Raw genomic sequence first — 22,213 nt, 5'->3', positions numbered from 1 at the left:
ATACAACCCTATAGCACATACAGCTACAAGAAATGCCTTCAAGCTCTCCTCAAGCTGCAAAGTGTTTCATCCAAGGGAGTTTCCAATTTCTCTGCTTCCCTACACCACAGCCTTACACAGATACTGGTATGCAGTAAAAGCAGATCCTGTTATACTTAAGCTTCTCATAATGTGAAAATGTTAATGTAATGTTTTTAACTATGCTCTTCCATTTCACAGACACTCTTCTTCCCTGTGCTGAAGGACAAGGTATACTTTCAGTAGCACACATAGTTTGAGTCAGGCAAACAAGGCACCGTATTTGATTTTCAAGAACCAAAAAGCACAATTTATAATAATTTATGCTTAATAAAAGGACGATATTCTGCTGTTTGCACTTCTCTGAAAGATCTGCTGTCTCCTTATCTATCATACCCATGATAGTATGGGATTAACATACTTGCTCTTGTCCTCATGTCTACAAAAGACTTACTCCCCTCAGCTCTACCACTGCCCCCGTTTCAGAACAGCTTCTCATTTTACCTGGCATCAGAAGAGCACTAACTCAGATGAAGACAAAAAGAAGTGTTGTTTGGGACACTAAAGCTTCAGACAAACAGCCCATAACCTACTCTTCAGATAGTCATCTGAAACTCCGCCGACACTCCCAGGCAGCTTGCAAATCTAGCTAAATTTGTGAAGTCTTGTACTAAAAACCACTTAGGAAACCAATCAGATTGGCTCTGCTTTTCAGGAATGGATTCTTTAGTCATCTACAGAGAACAGAGTTTGTTACAACGATTCCAACAACCTTAGGATGAAGGAATGACCCTACACGCTCTCTCCCTACTCATTCCCATACCACTGCCTCATCTCTTGTGCTGGTCTCACAGTTGTGCTGCTCCAGGGTGTGCCGGTTTAGTTTGCTGCCAAATCAGCCAGCTGGTTCTCTTCCAGTTGGATTCAACTCTGGCCAGTGTCTTGAACCAGATCATCCCATGGACACATGACCACTAAATCTGCCAAAAGGGAAGATTAAAGAACACACTGATATGGGCATCATCCAGGGGATTGACCATATCAAAAAATGATGGATCTAGCACTTCCCTTGGCAATTTGTTCTAGTAGTTAATAACTTCCCCAATAGAAACATTCAGATGTTAAAATGAATGCAAACAGCAGTATAATTTACCTTAAGTTTTAGGCAGGCTTATTCTAGTTAATCTTGCTTTTACTGATTTATGACAGTACTAAATAAGCCAAACTCCATAAAATTGATGGGAACATTAAAGTCCAGTCCCACTGTGGAAAAACTGGATATAGAAGGACAGAGGCTTTTTTTTTTTTTTTTTTTTTTTTTTTTTTTACATACTGTGCTCAGTCATTGTCTTAAAACATACACATTACTGAGAACAACCAAGACCAAAATCCACAGAAATACAAAAAGCACCTCAATAACAACTTCCAGCTGTTTTGTCTTTAAAGGTATTATTAAACCAACAAAAAAAAAAAAATAATGCAATTGAGAGGCATAGTTTAAAAAGGACACTTGGCTGGCTTAAAATGGATTGGGAAGGATGACAAGGAGTTTTAAAAAAACATTTTAAAGATCAGGAACAAGCAAGCTGTAAAATAATCAGTTTGCTGGATCATGAACGCTTAGGGAGAGCAATTAATATAGACACTCAGAAGAAACTTAAGAAATTTCAGCTTGGATCTAGTGCAAAGTAACTGCAGGCTAAAATGGAAAAGGAGAAACACACTCTGTTCCCTGGCTCCTGAAATACAGTCCCATCCACTCTCCTGCACAGGAGCTAATGACTGTGCACTCAGTCTAAGGCCATTCAGCGTGCTGACATGATGGCAAACCTGGCACAAGAGTTTCTTCCACACCAGCCAGCTTGTCAGCTCACACCGTGGACTCACAACTGCTAGAGCCTTGGCAAGCCAAGAAGAGGCATCGCAAAGCTCTGGCCCTTTTTGGCAGCAGCCTAAAGTTATCTCTGCTGAAGCACAATGTGAAACCGCACCCACAGGATGACTTCAGGAGAAGAGAGATTACATCCAAAGTAGCCTCAAAACAAATCCTCTCATAACTAAAGATACAAGCTCAGAGTTAAGTGATGTGATTCTCCTTCACTAGAGAGTGCAAACTTCATTAAACTAGCAGTTTCATTTCTTCAAGCAGCAAAGATGGAGACTTTTCTCCCCTCAGTCCCAAAGATGCATTGAGCGGAAACAACTTGAACCATTCTGAGAAGTTTGCTTATTGTCCTGCTTTTGTATTTTTCCCCAAAAATGAAGGAACAATGCAGCTTGGAAAAAAAACCCAAAAACCCACACTAAGCAGAATTAAGGTAAACTGGTATGTCTCCAATAAATCCACAATGGACCTGAAGAATTAAAACTGGAAGACAGTAATTTCCAACAGGCACGACTTTGACAACTGCTGTAATTGCGCTGCGGCTGACACCGCGTTAAGTAGCATCCTCATCCTCCTCCTGCTTCCATTCACTCTTTTTGCAACCATGAGCTCAGTCTCAGTTTCTGGAGAGCCAGCCTGGCTGAAAGCTAATCTAGGAAGACAAGGAAATTTCAAAAGATTCAGCTTGTACAACCAAGGGAAGAGGACAATACTCACTAGCCAGAGGTTAAGTGAAGGAAGGGTGAGACTTTATTTCAGTGCAAGCCTAAAAAGATCAAGCTACATGTACAGTCAAAAACATTCAACTAAGACTGACCACTTAGTAATTTTAACCAAGAGGTAGAAACTGATGACTTAAGAGTCTTCTTTAAATGATAAGTCAGGCAAGTTTCCAGGAACTTGGGCAGAACTGCCTTCTTTAAAAATAAAATAAAAATCATTAATAATTCCAATCCACAAAAATCTAGTCACAGCAGCTGAGACTTGGCTGCTGCTGCAGGAAAAAAAAAAAAAAAAAAGAAAAAAAAGATTACCTAGTACTGCTTAATTCCAAAACCATTTACATATTCCTCTACTATCAAAAAGTATCATGTTCATGGCAATTTAGGTACTGTTAAGAAAACAGCTGAGCTTAAGCCATTTAAATAATTTAGAATAATACTTTATCTGGCTGAAGCAATAAAGGTCATAAAATTCATTTTGAGTTTCTCTAACAGTCATGTCAAATTTAAACTCAAAGTTTACTATCAGAAAGCTCTTCAGCACTAAGGCACACAAGCAGACAGATCCCCGATTCCTTCTCCAGAGTTCAGTGGAGAGCTCCAGCTGCAACCCTTCCCTGTAACATCACAAGTCAGCACTGTCCAAATTGCTGAAATTAAAGGAAAATGCTTCATTTTTTTCAGTAACTCAAAATATTAGATGCTAATTTATTCCACTGAAAGCAATCCTGCCTAATACCTTGAGCATGTTATAGGCAATATATATTCCTTTAAGAAAAGTTAACTTAATATTCTAAATGACCTCATATTATATTCTCTCCAGTGTACATCACCCCAAAAGTGGAAAGATTTAACTCATTTGGCAGACAGACACATACTGTGACTGCTCTTTTAGTCTGATTTAGGACTCTGGCAGTGACAGGTCTTAAATTTTTCAGGAAATGCAGATATACTATTCAAAAATATCTACAATGCTTCATTTTCTTCATTCAAGATTTCTGAAAAAGCAACATTTCGTATTGATTTTACATAAAGAAAGGCAATTCTGCATATGGCTACAGCAATAAAAACATAATCCCACCCAAAAATACTTATTGGCATTAGTCAGAGAAAGTAAATAGCAGTGCTGGCTATTATTCAAGTGAATTGAAGTTTACGCTAAGAAACACAGAATAATTTAGGGTGAAAGGAACCTACAGAGGCCATCTAGGCAAAGATCCTGCTCAAAGCAAGGCTAGCATCAAAGTTAAAACTTTTGTACACTTTTATTTAACATAGCAAGGGATCACTCTAGAAAACAGGCCACTGAACAGGCAGTTTCAGTATACTTCAGTCCTGCTAAGAATCACTGCGACAGGACAGCCGAGGGTGATGCACAAACAGGGTTAGGCTTGTACCATCACAGCGACAAAGTTACGTAAAACGATTTCTTATCACTGCACGTCCAAGAAGATAAAGGACACAAAGGCACAGGCATCCCCTTCACAGGGAGTGGGGCACATTTGAGATCAGTAGCAAATTCAAAAATCAGAGTAGAAGATAAAAGCAATGTTCATGGAAAGGAAGAGTGTCGGGGGAAAAAAAAAAAAAAAAAAAAGTTGAACGTAGTTAACTACATTAGAAAATACAGGAAAGCAGTTAAAAAACAATGAAACAAAAAAACCCAAACACACCACTTTATAAGGAACAGAAGAAAAGGGCTAAACCCCTGTAGTGGACCAGAGACATGTTTTAAGAGCCCAGGACATGATCACAGGTTGGACTAGCTGCTAGAAATTTCTACGCCCCAGACCCACTAGCAACAAATTTCACCTGGTTGACTTAGCCACTTCTGTCAAGACGGCCCAAGTAACTTTAAGCACTTTCATTGCTGCTCTTTTCTAACAAATCATTTTTATGAAAACAGGTTAGGGAAATACCGGACCAGCAGTCATATGTGACAGCATCTCCAAGGAAGCAAAATGGATGGGAAGAGCGGAGCTATGACAGCCAGAACGGGGCAGACCGGGCAGCCGCCTCGCTTAGCCCCAGACAGTACAGTGTGCCCAGCCATGTGTTTCCTGTGTTTATGCAACAAAAAAAAGCCCACTAAGGGACAAAAAAGCCCTAACACAGGCGGACAACAGAGTGAAGAAGGCCAGTGAAGGTGAAGAGACTTCAGAGGGAAGATCCTACCTAGCTGAAACAAAAACTCTAAGAACTGTTAGGAAAACAAAAGAAACCAAGACAGCAAATATAATTACACCCCTGCATGGAGTTAAGTCTTGAATAACACACAGTCCTGAACAACTCTCCACAACAAGATGAAAGTGCTATCAAAATTAAACTAACCATCCAGTAAAGGGGACCAGCACCCAGAATGGCTGGCACACGAGGAAAGCAGATGTAGAGAGACTTCTCAGTCTGAAGCCACCAATCATCCACCATTTCTCAAAAAATACAAAGGAGTCAGGCAGAACAAGCAGCAGCTTTAGTGAATATACCTCACACTGAAGGGACATATATTCCCCACACACGCCCACTCATGCTAAATAGGGACTCTCACTGCCACAGGTAGTTGTGGAGGGCAAGAGCCACGTTCCTCTTTGTCCTCCTTTGTCAAAGTCCCTGATGGTCCATCCCTATCTATAAAAAAGGTCCGGTGAAACTACAAACACCTTTGAGCAAGTCCGTAAATTACTAACTGCCAGACCATGGGTTTTTATTAAAAAAAAAAAAAAAAACAACTTTCCATGATGGACCCGCTTTCCGTATCCTTTTCCTCCCCACCTGCCCCACAGACAGGACTCTCAGCACAGCAGCTCTCTTAAATTCTTGGAAAAGCAAAAGGGCAAGAGCCAAGCGGACAGAATCTCTAGCACCTTTTGATGGTATTTCTCTTCTACCTTGACCCAAACCCAGTATCCATCAACTCTTCTCAGTTATTGTAAGTTGGTTTCCCAGTAGCTTAGGCACCTCTCTTCCAGAGGTCAACCTTCCACCATCTTCCCTTATAGTTTTGTCTACAATAAAGAAAATGATAATAAGAAAGCACTTTGCTCAACATTGCTACTACGAATACAGTTGGCCTGTGAACATTAGGCTTGTCAAGTGCCCTAGTACAGAAGGGTTGCAATAACTTGTACTTAAGTCATTTTATTCCTCAGTAGTTTACTGTGAATAAAGTTCAACTGTACATCACATATTTCTTGGTAAAAATACTAGGGGAAAGACTCTTCATCTATCCCATCCCATTGTTTGGGGGTGTTTGGAGTGGATTTTTGGCAGGGAGGGGGTGGGAGTGTTCGGTTGGTTTTCTGCTTGGGTGTTTTTTTTGTTGTTTGGTTGGTTGGTTTTTTTATCAGAGAACAAACCTTGAAGTAATGTTTTAATTGGTTCTTGTACTGTTTCTAGTGAATACTGAAACAATCTGTCACTGTCCCTGTGACAGTATGTTAAAAGTACAAAAACCTTCTGGATTTTTTTTTCTGTTGCGAACATGAAGGTGAAGAAAGCAAAAGGCTTCGCACATGTTTAACGTTCGATGAACTTACTGAATAGTTTCTGTAGACCAAATATACTTACATATATTTATACTCATTCCCTTAGCAACAAAGTAGTATGTCTGGCTTCTTAAAGTATTCCAAAGTTATAAAACTTTCTAAACAAGAAATGCAGCAAATTCAAATGTACTACCTCAAAGGAACCACAAATCAAAGTTTGCACAAATTCTTGGAAATAAAAAAAAAAGGGGGTGGTGGTGGTGAAAAATGCATATAGCTAAGAAGATACTGACAGAGGGCCAGTAGATTTCAGTGTACCACTGTGGCAATTTCTCAGCTGTTACCAAAATATTTCACTCTTAGTTGTGAAGCCATACAAAAAACAGTTGGGACACTGCAAATTTAGCTCAACCTTCCTGTTTACATACAAGTTGTATAGTCAAACCATTTCTTAACTATCATTAGGAAAATTATCTGTTATTAAGCCACAGAAGTAAACCGGACAGATGTTACAATGCACCAAGACATGGAACTCTTCCTCCCTTTAAGCCAAGACAGGAAAAAGATAATTCAATCAAATAAAGTTTTTTTCCCCAGAACATCTGAATACATTTTTTCCTTTAATTAATCTATTTCTCTATCTATTTGTAGAGCCATATATTGAATCCACATGATTAATCTAGTACAGAAGGCAAAATATTACAATGACAGAGCTTAAGCGTGTAACTGGGCATTACTAGTAACTAGTGTTTGTCACCGCTGATAACTCCTCCCCATCTTTCAAGCGCCTGAATGACACATGCTCTTGCAACATTAGTTTCCAGCTACTACAAGAACATAAAAGAACCTGTTCTAAGGCATTTTGTATTTCTGCCCTTCTCCTTTTGGTTCCTCCAGAGTCATACTGCCTCGTTCTTCTCCATACATCTCAGAAACCCTTGAGTTTATCAAACAGATACCTCAACGGTCCCCTCTACACCACCTCTTACACATAGAAACTCTTCCATAAACTGACAGAAAAGACAAACAATCTCTTATCGAGAGCCAGCTCTACCATGATGTCAGTAATAAAACAATCAGCTAATGACTTCTCAAGGTAATCGTGAGGCCATCACTAAATAAAGTGAGTACAGAGCAATTACAGCTAGGTTTTTTTCCACTATTATTTTTTGAGATGTTTTTCTGTACATTCCTCCCCACTTTTGGTCACAAGTGAGTAACACTTGAAAATCTGAATAAAGGACGACACCTTCATAGAAAATCTATTTAAAAGGCTCTGGGATCATTCTGCGATCATTTATAGAGGTTTGCCAGCGTTCTGGCAGAAACAGTTCTATAACCACACATGCACACAAATCGTTACAGTTATAACAACCCATGCAATAACAACACTTGACACAGAGTGTATACACCTGCTCAATTCAGTCACCTCTGGAGCACTAATAACATGCTCACTACTATAATCAGAAGAGGCAGAGAAAGAAGCCACACTTAAGAAAAGGAGAGGTGAGGAAAAAAAAATACATAAAACAATGTCATATAGTAATCATTAGTCATAAACTGGACTTGGTCTTTTATTAACAGTCTTATACAGTATTCCTTAACTGTATACTAATAATTTTAATAACCCAGACCTACCATATGTAAAATCCTCAGGTATTTCACATTTCAGCATTATGCAGTCTGAGTTCAGAATGTTTAAATAGCACACTAAACCTTTACACTTTCGGAAATACCATCACAGGTCACTGCAATGACCTGGACAGACAATTCTCACTTGGCAGTAAGACAATGCAGCCCAGAAAGGAACAGTAATTCTTACCTATTCTGGACAATCAGAAGAAGCATCAAAAAGTGAAATCTTTAGAGTTTGGTTTGTATCAGAACCTCAACCAACAATTTCACTTTATATTCTCAGATTTCATTTTAAGTGTGCTTTGACCACATAAGACAATTTTCACCAAGATGAAAACATGGAAAGCACATCTTTATAATCAGGAGGAACACAAGCCAGGAGGCACGTGTATCACTTCACTAAGTGCACGTTTCATCAGCACACCACGCACTTCTTCCCTTCTTTTTATGCATAAGGGGGAAGAAGCAAAGCTATCCAAAACTCAGGTATCCTTCCACTTTAAAAGCCTAAATCGTGCTCAAACGCAGCACGCTTGCACACTGCAGTGTAAGCACACAGACGCCTCTTCACACAACACCCCACGCCACGCGCGCTCTCGCGCACACCCTCCAGAAGCACATTAAGCAGCTGATGTTATACAGGGTGGCAGAGCAAGGGATGCAACACGAGTGGAGATAACGCAGACAAAATGGTCAGCAGACCTTCACGGACCCCAGTGGGGGAACGCTGCATAAGGAAAGAGGGCTCCGAAGAGGTGTTTGAGTCACTCTTTCATACTTCCCAGTGCAGATGCTCTTACATTAAAAATTACACCCAGTACAACCGAGTGTTTCAATTAATCGTAAGCCTGAACTAGCACATTATGAGAATAGGAATACTTTGTTGTACGTTTGCTTTTTTTTAAGCCAACACCTTGCTGGAGAAATGGCTGAAGGCGCAGCTCAAACTGAAGCTGGCTAAAAAAAAAAAAAAAAAAAAAAAGGCAAAACCGCTCGATTTAATCAGAAAAACTTCCACCCTTCACCAAGCCACTCCAACCAAGCTCCTTCCAACCAGCACCGGCTCAGCGTTCGCTCCACGGCTGTAAACCTCGCTCTCCCCACCGAAAAACCACGTAACCCCCGGCGCTAACCCCCTCCTTCTCCCGCCCCGGGCCAGGGCCGGGCAGGAGGGAGCGGCCCCGGCTTCTCCCAGCCCCGCCGCCCCTCCTCGTCCCGCCGAGGAGGAGGAATGAGGAGGAGGAGGCGGCAGCGTTCACCCACGCACCTGCGGGCACCTGCCGCCGCCACCTCCCGCCCGCCGGGCCCGGGCCTCCCCCCCCTCGCCCTCCGCGGAGGCAGCGGGCACCGGCAACGCTCCTTCCCCAGGGGATTTCGGGGGCTGCCCCGAAGCGACGGCGCTTCCCGGGCACCCCGGCTCCGCGCCTTCTCCCCTCAGACAAAGGGCGGCGGCCCCGGGGGGAAGCGGGAAGAGGGGACCAGCCTCGCCGCCTGGCCCGCCGCGGCAGCCCTTCCCCGCCGCGCTTACCCATGCTGCGCCCGCCCGCCCGGGCTCGGCGGAGCGGCTACCGGGTCCCTCCGACGGGCTCAAGCCGGGCACGGCGGCTCCATCCGCGCCGTTACGGACGTGAAAGGGGCTGCTCCGAGCCGCCAAGGCGGCCCGGGGCAGGGGGGCGAGAGGCGGCCGCAGACCCGACCCGACCCGTCCCGCCGCTCACCGCCTCGCCTCAGGCGAGCTCCGGCACCGGCGGCCCCGCCCACCGCCTTGCCCCGCCCCGCCCCGCCCCAGCCCCAGCCCCGCCCCGCCCGCGGCCGGGGGTCGCCAAATCCCGCGAGAGCCCAGGGCCGCCGCCCCCACGCCGTGCCGCCGTTGCCAGGCGGGGTGACGTCACCGCCGCTCTCCCCGCCTCCGTTCCCGCCCAGCCGCCGCTCTCCTCAGGCGGCGGCGGGAGCGGGCTGACCCGCTGCCGGCCCGCTTCTCCCTGCCCCGGTTCGGTTTTTTGGGGTTTTTTTTTCAGCCGGGTTTGCCGCCCGCCCCTCCGTCGCTTCTCCCGAGGAGGCCCCTTCCCTTCCCCTTGCCCTCGGCCCGCGCACCCGCGGGAAGGAGCCGCCTCACGGCTCCTACAGCCCCTCAGCAAAACCCCGGCCCTGCGAGGGAGGCCCTCGAGCTGCCTCAGGCAGCCAGGGGCTTCCCCACCTCCTCCCCCAGCAGCCTCCCGGCTCCAGGCCTTTGCCCAAAAACACCCGCCCTGGGATGGTTCCGGGAAGCCCCTTTTTGGGCGGAAAAGCGGTGAGATTCGGGGTCGGTTCCGGCTGTTCCGCAGGGAGGCCTGGGGAAGAAAAGCGGGCATGTCGCCTTGGCCTTCGAGGCCGCAGACCTCGTGTGCCTTAGTGGGCTGGTGCGTTGCTTTTGGAGAGTTTATAGGGCAGGGGTATTTTTTGCTTGTTTTTTTAATGTTTGTTTTTTACTTAAGATGTACTTGAGAAAGGAGGAAAATGTTCAAAGCTATATCAGGCTGCCACTGTTTAGGTTTTTGTGGGAAACTCGGGAATGAGTGAAAACGACTACTTAGAACTAACCAATTTAAAGATAAAACAGTGACCCTGAGGCCAAAAGGACAAGTAAACACGGTCTGGTTTTGATGAAAATCAGGGAATATAACACAGCAGGGCTCTCTGAAATGAAAATATTCTGTCCTCCCTGCTGCAGACATCCTTTTATGAGTGGTTCAAAATGAGCCATTTCAGCCAAGCTCAGGACAAAATTAGCCTAAAAAGAATGTCAAGTATTTCCAGGAGTCAGCTTTTGCTTAGCATCTTTCTCATGGCATATAAACAGAAAATGAGTCAGATAAGGAGGACTGAAGAGAAAATATCAAGTCTGAGCGCGTAAACAAGCATATACCATATTGTAGTATGATATTTTATCTCCTTCATTGTACTTTGAGGCAGACTGTGCTTCCATTTCTTCCGACAGCAGAACTGGAAACATACAAGTGATAGTCAGAATTTCCTTGAAGCAGGTATAGCGTTTCATGCTGATACGCAGTCCCGTGATACACCCCTTAAAAGGAGAACTGATTTTTTTATAAAAATACAATCTCCCCCACACCCCCAGATTTACAATAGTTAATAGGAGATTAACCCCAATCTCCAATAGGAGATTTGGGACAGAAAGGAAACATCGTCCTTAGATGTCACTCCCAACAAAAATTCAGAAAATAACTTCCCTGAGGATGAATTATCCTCATCTGTCTTCTCTGTAGGTTTTTTCCACTTCCTCTGAAGAGCTACATGCTAAAAAAAGGGTAAAGGATGAGAGGAATTATAAATTTGATCTAATGTAGCAATTTTTACCTTTTTAAACCCTGCCACAAGGCTAAGTATGCATGAACGACAGGTAAGAAATAAAATATTCATAGTGTATGCCTTTACAGAGAGTTGAAGGAGCTCCATGTAGCCTTCTTTCAGGAAGCTGGTCTGAACTAGGGCAAAAACTCATTCCAGTTTTTTTAAGCTTCATTACTACCTTTGGATTGTCCCTCAACGAATACCCATGCGGACATAAAGCTACCTTTGCCCTCCTCTTCAGTCCAGAACATGCTGGAGAGCAAAGCACTGGTTCTCGGTTCTTATGCTGTGGACTAGCAAGACGCTGGCTTTCTGAAATTATCTCTGTTTTATTTTTAGTCTTGATAACTGTGGCCAGGGCTGGTTCAAAGCTTGTTAGCAGTCTGAGTACAAAAACTGAATTTTATTCAGAGCCCATCTGCTCTGATGATAGTGCACCAGCATCCGGCCGGTCCTGGGCTTTAGCCTCCATCTCCTTTTCAGTACCAGTGAGGCAGAAATGGGATGGCTCCTGAGGGAGCCCCTGTGGCTGCTGAGTCCAAAAGCCTTTTTCTCTCCGAACAACTGGCTGCGATGCTGCTGAATCCATCATCTGCAGCCTTGTACAATTTTCTGTTTTGCCCATGTCTAAAGCTCGTCCTTCTTTGGGGCTTTGGTCCGTGAGTTATGTGGCGCTGAACAGTTGTGTCTGCCTCATGCTTCATTGAGTTTGACAAGAGTTTGCTGCAGTGAGTTTTGCAAAAATGCAAGAGTCCGCTCATGTGTAACTCAGAGCAGCATAGGGACCTGTATTTAGCAGTCTTATATGAGTTGGCAAGTATAATACATATAAGGAAAATACATCTGTGCTAGGCTATTAACTATTACGGCTCAAGCGTTAGGCCATGTGACTACTTTGTTTCTTTTCTATATGCTCTATGTCTGATGTCATGTGCCAAATGCTTGTTTAGCAATAATTACCTTCTAAATCACCCACAATGTGTTCCTTCCTCACTTTCCACTTCAATAAAAGCTGAAAACATTTAATTAGCCATGTTCACTTGGATATTATGCAATGATTGGTATTTATGCAATCCTTGGAAAATGTAGTTTTGCTGCTATATTGATAGATATACAAGGAATACTGGACCTTGCTTTTTATTCAGTCATTTCTTTCAGTTCAAGCAGAATGTAGAGCATCGATATTCTGACTCTACGGAATTATAAAAGTGCATGTTTGTCTCAGAGTATTTTCAAATCCAATTAGGTTCCCCAAAATAACTGTGATTATTTTCTCCGGAGGTTGAATTTGTTCAACAAAACTTTTAAAAATGAAAGGCTAGTATTTTAAATGCTTTATGATTGAGCCTAATGGAATATCTGAATCTATTGCTTGCTTTTGAGAGAGGAAGAGTTGTGACATGTTCACAGACCAAGAAAATACTCACTGTTTATGTCAGTAAATGCTATAATTTTATTTTACAAGAGAGATCATTCTATAGAGCCTGGTATGTAGGTTTATAACATAAAATAAGAGTAATACAGATTGTCACCACAGGAGATGCTTTTTTTTCTCTCACAAAAAAAAAAATAGGAATAATGATAGCCTCTTTTCCTGGTAGTGCTACTGTGAACATTTCACTTCCTTAAACTTTTTTGCCACTGTGATAATCTTAAAATTGCTCCATTACTTCCAAATAAAGAAACCTAAACCTGGAACTTTCAAAACTTCTCCCTAGAGCGCAAAATAATAAAGGAACTGACTTTTTTATCAAACAGAAATCATGTGTCAGCTGTTACCAAGTTATGATTTTGTGCACATTTGAGTGGCACATGTACTGCAATAATTCTACATTCCCCTTTAACCAGATAGTTTGCTCCCAAACATTCCAGCTGAGTCAATTTTTCATGCTTTTAATACTCTATTACATTTTTCATGACAGCAACTTCTTGCACCCATAAATAAAAATTGACTGGAAGCATACGGCCTCTAGCACGAAGGAGTTAAACAGTCCTGACTGATTGTAAAATTTCACTTTTTGTCATCAGTAGCAGTTCCTACTAGGTAACATAACATTACTAAAAAAAAAGACATGTTTGTGTTTCAGAAGTTAAAAAATTATTTAGATGAGAAAACTCCCTCTGCTGGTTTGAAGAAGCAGCAGATATGTTTCATTTAAAAAAATACAAAGTGTGGGAAAATACTCATTCAACACGCACAGTATTTTTCCCTTCACTGCATACTCAGTGGAGGGTGAATCTGCTTATTCCACAGAATGAGGCAGGGCTCTTTGGGGGAAAAAAAAAAAAAAAGAAAAAAAGAGAGAGAAAGAAAATATAAAAACACAGAGCAGTTGTTTTGCAAATAAAAACTGTATCAAAATGTAGATTTTCAAGGAGGGGGCAAATTGAACTTGCACACTAACACTTAATCCTATTATTTCTTTTAACTGACAGGGCATTGCATTATTTTAAGATGCAAAAGCAGCTTTGTCTTTCTTTTCTTCCTACCCCTGTACAGACACTCCGTTATGCAACATGTTAACAGCTATGCAGGGCTCTTAGAAAGGTTGGACCCTTTGCAACTACAACACAGCTCCCTCCATCCAGGTAAAGAGCAACCAGTCATAGTCTTTCTTGCAGATTATTGCTAGAGGATGAAATATTGTGTCACTACAGACAGCTGGTGATACTAAGGAATTTTAGGTGCCAGTTTTCAGGCTATTGAAAGAATCGTGCACTAGTACCACATTTTTCAAACCGTGGAGTGTGGATCAATGGTGATCTATGAGAACTCAGGAGCTGGTCTGCAAAATAATTGAAAATGGCTTTGTAAACCACCTACACTTGCATTCTCACACATCGAACAAGCAAGCAACCAAAATGAGGGAAATAATATGGACACTGGAAGTTTATCCTAATTTTATTTGTCTTTAACTGGAAATTGTTGTGGCAACACCACAAAAATGGATTGTTGTTTATTGGTTAATTTCTTGGTTGAAAAGGCTGAGGAACATCAGCCAGTGGAAACAAATTCCCCTGTCCTTTGTTTCAAGTTTAACCACACTTGATCTATTTACTCCATTATTATCAACCTCTTTAGTCAATCCCATTCTCTTCTCCATAATCAGTTCTAGCCTTGACCAGCAAGTACTGGTTTTTAGCTTGTCTTATTCCTTTGCCTCATGTCAAAAACCCCTATGCCTTACTCCATTTTGCTGGGCTGAGCACAAGACAGGGAGCCAGGACAAGTTTCAGTGCTGTGGCCTCATTTTGTTGTATAAAAATACATCTTTCAAATAAGACCCAATGTTGATTAAAGCATTATTGTAGATGACTGCTTGTCCAGTACTAAATACTTCTGAAGTCCTGAATGAAGTATCAGAAATGTCACTTCTGTTGCACAGGTATGAAATAAAGTACTTGTAACTGTTGAGTCTTGAAAGAAAAGAGTTCGGGAAGAGGGAGGTGTATCTGAAATTCAGGCTAAGTATAGGCAACAATGAATCGTTTTTCTGCCATGAGGCCATTGTAACAGTAATCTGAAAGAGTAGTTACCTACCCTGCTGGCAGCTATTACATTTTTTCTTTGACATCTCTTCTGAGGATTCAGTTCATTTATACTGGGCTATTACAACTAATTAATACAAAGATGCAAACAGCAGGGAGTTTGTGGAGAAGCTCCATCCGTAGTGCTGATAAAAACCATTTCACATGGACATGTAGTCATTAACGGTATAACCAGATGTGTAACCATACGTGTAGTTTCAAAGATACTCTGTTTGATTTAAATACAGGAGAGTTTTCATCTCCACAGTTTGGCTGCAGTACATCACACTGTACTTAAAATAAGAAGAAGTAGAAAAAAAGCAAATTGTGCTTTTCACTGGCATATTTATTTTTTCTCTAATAAGCAACCACCTTCCTCCTTCCCTTTTAGGTACATTTGTATTAAGTCCCTTTGGCAGCCACTGTTTGGGACTTCCTTATATTAACATCTAGCACAAAGAAATCTCATCTTCAGGGTCCAGTGGGCTAATGGTTTCCTTCGGCATCTGAATAAATCAACAGCTGTGGCCTTCAGCCATTTTGTCTTACCAAAATAAAAGTAACGGAAAAACAGCTTGTTGTTGTAACAGTTCTCACACATGCTCCAGAGGGAGGATAAGAAGCCTTGTCTCTGCAGAGACAACTTCACACAAAAAGTACAGTATTAGCAATGTAATTTTTCCCTCACTCCATCAGTAACAGCAATGTAGTCCTTAATTGCAATGATCTAAAGATATAAAGTCTGCTCAAAAGGTAGTAAATGTTATTAAAGCATTTTATATGTCATCATGAGTACTTCTATCACTGTAATGCACACATGTTATGTATTAGGGTGCATTTCTGTGCCACAGGTAAGACGATGGTGTCAACTAAAAGTGCTCTTATATTCAAATGGCAGTCACTGATACCTGTACAGCCCCTTTGTGCTCTGAGTGTAGTGCTAAAAGCAGCTGAGTCACTGCCACTGCAATTAGAAAGTGTCGCTCTTTGACACTGAACTTCTGTTTCTGGCTCTCTCACTCTTGTGCTAGTTGTAGTGCTCATCTGATGGTTTTGCTCAGTCAGTTCAGCTTTCAAGGCCAGTAGGAAACTTTTAAAGAAGTAGGGCATTGTTAATTATTCAGAGCAGTTTGGACTTGCAATTATACTACGTTCAACTATAATTTTTAAAATTCTGAATAAAACTTGTCTGTCACCAAAAAAACTGATCAGGTGCAGAAACTCTGCATGTATTACTTGCACTCAGGGAACTATTTTGAGTATGATTGTCTTGGGGTTTTTTTTGCGGGTTTGTTGTGTTTTGTTTTTTGTAATGGAAGTACAGCAAAGCCACACCCTGCAAGCTCCAGGACATGAAGACACAATATTCTCTATAGTGATCTGCTGTAGGGGACTCTTGGGAGCCTTTTGGAGAAAGGGATGTGGAGTTACCTCTATGTTTACATTTTCCTGTATTGATTTTTCTAAGCTGACAATGCAATGAATAGTGCATTTTCATCAGTATCACAATCTTTGATAGAGAGGTCAAGACAAAGGAGCGCAAACGTACTTGTCTATCTCTTCATGCTTTAAGCTTAACACAATGGCTCTTCTCTCTTCATTCTCAAACAATGTAAGATTGTCATTAATTTTCTTGAAAGTGGCAGCCTTTTTGTGAGTGCTGTTCAGCTGCTTTTGAGTTTATAAATAACATTCCCAAGGGGCAGTCTGTACATCTGTGGAATTGCCAGAGTTGACCAAATACCCACTGTTCAGAAAATTCTATAATAAAATACCACTTCCCCTGACAATTACACACCCTCACCTTCAGTTATACTAACTGAACTCTAGGATCTGTTGCTATAATCAGTAGATGTTTCTGTAAGGTGTATAACTATTTCCAGCAAGCTACTAAATTTTACAAAAAAATTGGTTACCTGCACTTTTGGTTCTGAAAGTTATCAAGTAAATCACAACTGACAAAACCATTAGGCATTACTGCAGAGAAAATATGGCCCAGATCAAGAAAGGACACACACTTCTCCCTCCCCATCCCCAGCCAAACCAAACCCTATCAATTTTGTTTGTTAAAAAAAGTCAGAACTGTGATTGGATCTTATAAATATGAAATATTTTCAATTAGAAGGATTAGCTCTAGTCTTAGTAAGGTACTTGTGACTGTGAAGAAGGGCCCCTTGGCACAGCTTTGGAGGCTTTCACTGATTTATTTTTGTTGTTGTTGTTGTTGTCATGCAGACTAAGAACTTAGATATTTATCTACATTCCTGCAGGCTTGTATATCCTCTCCCCCGGGGCATTGATGCCTGCTGCCAACAATGCACATCAGGTTTTCTAGAGAGACAGCAAGCTCAACTTAACAACAGACTGAGCACTTCAGAACCACCTGCTTGCTTTATATTTTCCCTCCTAAGAAGTTAAAGTATTGGGGATTATTCATTTTACCAAAGCATATTCCCACAAAAACCAGCAAAAGATGAGTTTTCTGTTTCACTCACTGGCTACAAGTGGAAATTTTAACTCTGTATTTCCACTTTAAGTTATCAACATCTCAACCTGAAGGAGGAAAAGCAGCTTCTATTCTGCTTTCAGAAACAATGACATTAGAGAAGCAAACAGAAGGTTGAATTTATGTCTAGACAAGTAAAAATGTTTTTCAGTTCCCATTTTAGGTGCGACATTGAACGGAGATTATTTCTAATTTTAATGATTAAGGTGCAAAGAATTGCAAGCTTTTTGTGTACAGAGAAAAACATGACAAAGAAATTAATTATACGGAATACTTTGTTGTATTGTTTGGACTTGCATTTGCCCACCAGAAAGTGCAGAGCAGGATGTGTGACAGAAAAGGGGAGCGTGCTCCAGCAACGGTATCTGAGTTGCCAAGAGTGTATCACCAAATATACTCACAAACCTGAGTGTTTTTTGTAAGGAAGCAATGTTAACTAACCAGCCAATTTGTGAGTTGATTACCCAAAGATATGGGCATGGATAAATCATACTTTTCCTACCACACGTTGAATCCTTCAGCTGGCACTCTCCCCAAAACACCCACTCAGAAAACAGTTTGCAGACACTGACGTTTTCTATTCTTTTTCACTTCTCCATTGGTGTTATTTCCAGCCCAGACTACTTGAAAGTCAGCATCCCTTCTTGAATCTAATTAATCCTTATGACTTGGCCCTTCACATCAAATTCCTTCCTTTTTAGAAATTCCAGTTTATAATTGTTCCAGAGCTCCTGCTGTACTCAGGAACTCCCCAATCTCTCTTCATGACCTTTTGGCACAAACAAGACCTAAAACAATAGTTTTGTTTAGACACACCAGTCTGCTGAAAGACCATATTTTTTTCCAAGTGAGCTCTTAGAAAACAGGATCGGTCTGATATAAGGACAGATGGTAACACAGGATTGGTCAGAAGCAATTTCCTGTCTCAGCCATTTTCTACACCAATTAATCACAGCTCTCTCATGGGAAATCAGAATTCCAAAACTTATTCTTGTTCCAGTTTGAAATTACAGCAATTCTTGCAATGAACATTGTAGAAAACACTTGCTTCTGGAGAAAAGTGTTTTAAATGTCCTATGTTTTTCTTTCACTGTTTAGATTTGTCTTATGACATGTGGGTAATGACCGGATTTAGGGAGTTTAGTTCTTTTAAACAGTTCTCTGACATCCCAGGTGACTGCTCCATGATCTGTTTTCTTCTCAGTGCAAAAATCCAAGTGCCAAAGCCTCAGCATTTTTAATTCTTGCTGACTAGATCTACTCCTGTGTTATACTGGAACATTTTGTTATTCTAGAGCTTGTGGCCAAAAGGGACACAGGAATACCCATGCATGAAATCTACCCTTGTTACAATGTTCAGAGAAGTGCTAATGTCCACCCATAAGTTTTAGAAAAATGCAGCATGGCGTACTTCATGTACCAGCCATTTCAGTCACTGACTGCAATATTCTTTTGAATTTTAAGATGAACAGTGAAGAGAGGCTCATTTCACCTGATTTTAGCTGCATGCTTCAGCTACTCTGCTGATGCAGATTCATTTGACAATCTGTGGAAAGGAAGAAGCAGGCACTGATAGGAAACAGTTCATCAGATCCTAAAAACAAGTGCCTAAGATATGAGTGATAAAAACCCTGGAGAGGTGCCAGCATCTTTCTGGTGATTGTAGAGGGAAACCATACAACTAGCTTAGACTTTGACGACAAAAGTTTGATAAAGTGAATGCCATCATTAGAATAGATGGATACATATTCCTCTTGCAGCATCTCTGTATTATTTTTGCCTTTATGTTCTGCTGTTAAAATGTTTTCCTTGCAAACAAAATCAGCAGTGCATTTTGGACAATCTAGAGTTAGATTTAGTTCATGTTTCTGGAGATTGCTTCATATACCCAAAAGTGAGACAAGACCTAGACACAGCTGTTGAAAGAGGAAGTCTTGAAGTGGAATGAAAGTAATAAAATACTGGCCTAATCCAACTATGCTCCTTCTGTTTTTAAGCCTCTTGCTGTGAAAGACAGTAGCTCAAAGTGCAAGGTCCTGTACTCGTCCTGCATTTAAGCTAATCGTGAGAAGTTACTTGTACGAAAGGATAGGTGTTGAGGAGAAAAATCGGAGTAGTAATTGGCTGTACCCACTAACATGATGCAGCCACAAAAATTACAAATATGGTTCTTTGGTTTATCAGGAGAGGTGTTTCCATTATATATGGAAATGTTGATGCTATCATTTAACTAGTAAGATGTACTCTTGAAAAATGAATGCAAAGACCACATTCAAGAAGAGTAAATTCAGCTTGAAACAGTTATGGAAAAGGGCCATTTGAGCTGTATTGGAGTGTGAACAGTCTAAAAGAGGTTGTTTAGTCTCACAAAACAAAGACTGAGAAGGATTCACTCTCTGTAAATACATCCGTGGGCAGATCTGAGGGAGAGGAATTCACTAAAGCTTACAAGCAGCACTGCTCAGAATCAATGGGCACAATATGGTGGTGGATGTGCTTAGAATGGAAATTAGAAAGGAAATATTACTGCAGAGCACAGCCATGATATTCTGGAACAACACGCAGGAGTTTGGAGAGAAGCAACATACCACTTCTTAGGATGAAGCTTGCTCATTTTAAGTGATGAATTATTATCATTATGTGATTTGCTTTACTATCAGGAAAAAAGACTTGATTACATTATTTCCTAAGTTCATGTATATACACACACACATATATATATAATGTATGTTTGCATGTATGCATGCATGTGCTGTATGTATATACATATATGTTTACTTTTTAGAAGTTCTATGCACAAGGGTCAAGTTCTTACCATTCCATGAGAAGCAGAGGGCACAGGCACCTATCTACATTTATAGGCTGATACAATGCTTTGTATGGCATGGACTTCACTATTACCCTTTTGCCTTTGACGTCCAAATATTCAGGAGTGATTGCAATATAGCACACATGCCAGAGCAAGCTTAGCATTGCCAAATCTGAGTATTGGTGACAGTAGTCAGTATAAAGACCACAAGGAGCTAGGTAAGCTCTGCTGTCTCCAGTGGGTTATCATGGTCTCACTTTCACCCTGTTTCTCTCTTTTTCAGGAAGGACAGTCTTCAGACTGTCAGAAGGGCATCCCTAAAGGAGCAGGTAGAGATGCAGACCTGCAGTAATAAGGAGTGCAACTCTCATTCTTACCCTAAAAAAAAAAAAAAAAAAAAAGACTGAAATACAGAACTGAATTATCAGCTTTGGATGTGCTCCCATGACATTAACCAGGTGAGTTACCACCCTGGCCCAGAAGAAGTGCTTGAACAGTGCTATTTGACAGCTGCTGATTAACCTGTGTGGTCTAGCAGCAAAGTGATAGGTGCCATACAGAAACCAGACGCTTGAACTATCACCACTTGTGCAAGCTGGTGGCCTGGAGTATCTGTTTCTATGGGGCCGCCAATCCAGCATCTGTCACAAGCATCTAGTTCATAGTGAGGAAACAAAGGGAACTCCCAGTGACACATATTCCAGCTGCAATCCCAAAGAAGTGTCATAGGAAGGCAATAGAATGCATCTGCTGCAATGAATGAGTGGGTATTATTACAAGGCACATAAAATATGCACAGGGTTGAATTTCACCTCTACCAAAGACAGCAAACAGACACCAAATGTGTCTAATTGAAGGAAGCTCTGGAGTGTTGCTCTACAAGGTCCATGAAAAAGCTGCAGTAGGGTAAGTGTCAGGGCTGTATGTGAGAACAGCATTGTAACTTCTACTAGAAATGATGATGCATGAGATGTAGTAATCCCGTTCTTCTGTGCTCCCAGGCTATGTCTGCAGGGAGGGAGATAGAAAAAAACAAGAGCCATGATGTCATTTTTATATGGTACCTTCTTGTCTTAGAACAGAAGATCCTTGTTCCTTCCATTTACTTGGTTTTTTATGTACAACAGCACTGCCCTATGCAGTCCTCTGTCTCGTATTCCCCTACTTTGTCTCCTTTCATGTGCATTTGTTTTTTTTTTAAAACAAAGCTTATTGTCCCTTGGCCCATACCACTTTTATCCTCCTCCTCACCTCCACATACACTATTTATTTTTGTTTAAATTGTGTATCCATTTTGTTTAATTCTGTAAAACCATTTGCAAAAGAGATGGTATTTAATCCACAGGTTTGTTCTGTGTATCTTGCCTATTTGTAGAGGATGCTGATAATCTTCTTTGTAATAGGCTTTGAGATGGTACTTGATTTTGGAGCACTAGCAATATACCTGTTGCCTTAAAAAGCCACTCAAGTCATTTCACCAAAGAGGTTATAACAGTCACAAATATATTTTAGTTGCCTCTATTTTTGACTGCCTAACTGGTTATTTTAAAAATCACCTGGTTTTCATATAGTAACTTCCACAGCCAGTTTCAGATGGTCCAGGCATTGGAGCCCAGCCTGATCAAAGCAGCAGAGGGGCAACACCAGAGCAGAAGAATAGAAAGTCTGTGGCCTGGGAAAGCAAAGGAGCCCCAGGCACAGAGGTAAACCTGAGAGAAGATGAAAAGACAGGAGCCTGAGGTCAGAGGGAGGAGAAGGCTGATACGGAGTTGTAGCCAATACAGCAAACACAGGCCAGGTAAACAAATGCCTTTTCCAGGAAATGAGCCCAAGTGTTCAGGAAGAAACTTACCTCATACATAGTCTTTGTATCAGATAGATCTGACCTAAGCCTCTGAACCATAAGCCTGATGGTGGTTGAGGTCTAAAGGAGAAGGGGAACCCCATCCAGAAAGCTCTAAAAGGGTGGCAGCCTGGAAGGTAGCAGGGAAGGGACCTAGGGAAATGGATTAATGCTCATGTTTGAGGCAGGCATATGAAAGATGTTGGATTTTCCTTTAAGTTTTTCATATTTGTAGCATTTCTGTTAAAAAAAAAAAAAGGCATGTGAAAGCAGAGGAAATTACACAGTTACTATAATACAAAAAAACCCCTGAGCCAATCAACGAAGCCAAAACAGGCCTGGAGTGACTGGTCTGTCTGATCTTTCACATAGTTTGTAGCTTTAGGGCATGAAAGTACCTATTTAAAAAAGAGAGAGAAGGAACCATAGTTAAG

The 22,213-nt window shown here is 41.4% G+C and overlaps 1 protein-coding gene across 3 annotated transcripts in view; it reads right to left on the bottom strand.

Moving 5' to 3' along the window:
• Positions 1–22,213, bottom strand: part of CD2AP (CD2 associated protein) — a 100,498-nt gene that overhangs the window by 75,105 nt on the left and 3,180 nt on the right. Inside the window, exon 1 of one of the 3 annotated variants that reach the window (XM_075049010.1) lies at positions 9,271–9,483. The exons of the other annotated variants lie outside the window; for them this stretch is intronic. Coding sequence (XP_074905111.1) covers positions 9,271–9,274 — 4 coding nt within the window. The 5' untranslated portion in view covers positions 9,275–9,483. Of the gene's footprint in view, positions 1–9,270; positions 9,484–22,213 lie in introns of those variants that run through there. 3 annotated transcript variants of the gene reach the window in all.

Source organism: Buteo buteo, chromosome 17 (genome assembly GCF_964188355.1).
Source record: "Buteo buteo chromosome 17, bButBut1.hap1.1, whole genome shotgun sequence".
NCBI classification, from domain to species: domain Eukaryota; kingdom Metazoa; phylum Chordata; class Aves; order Accipitriformes; family Accipitridae; genus Buteo; species Buteo buteo.
Note: the sequence above shows the minus strand (reverse complement) of the source record. Positions and strands in the feature narration are given on the sequence as shown.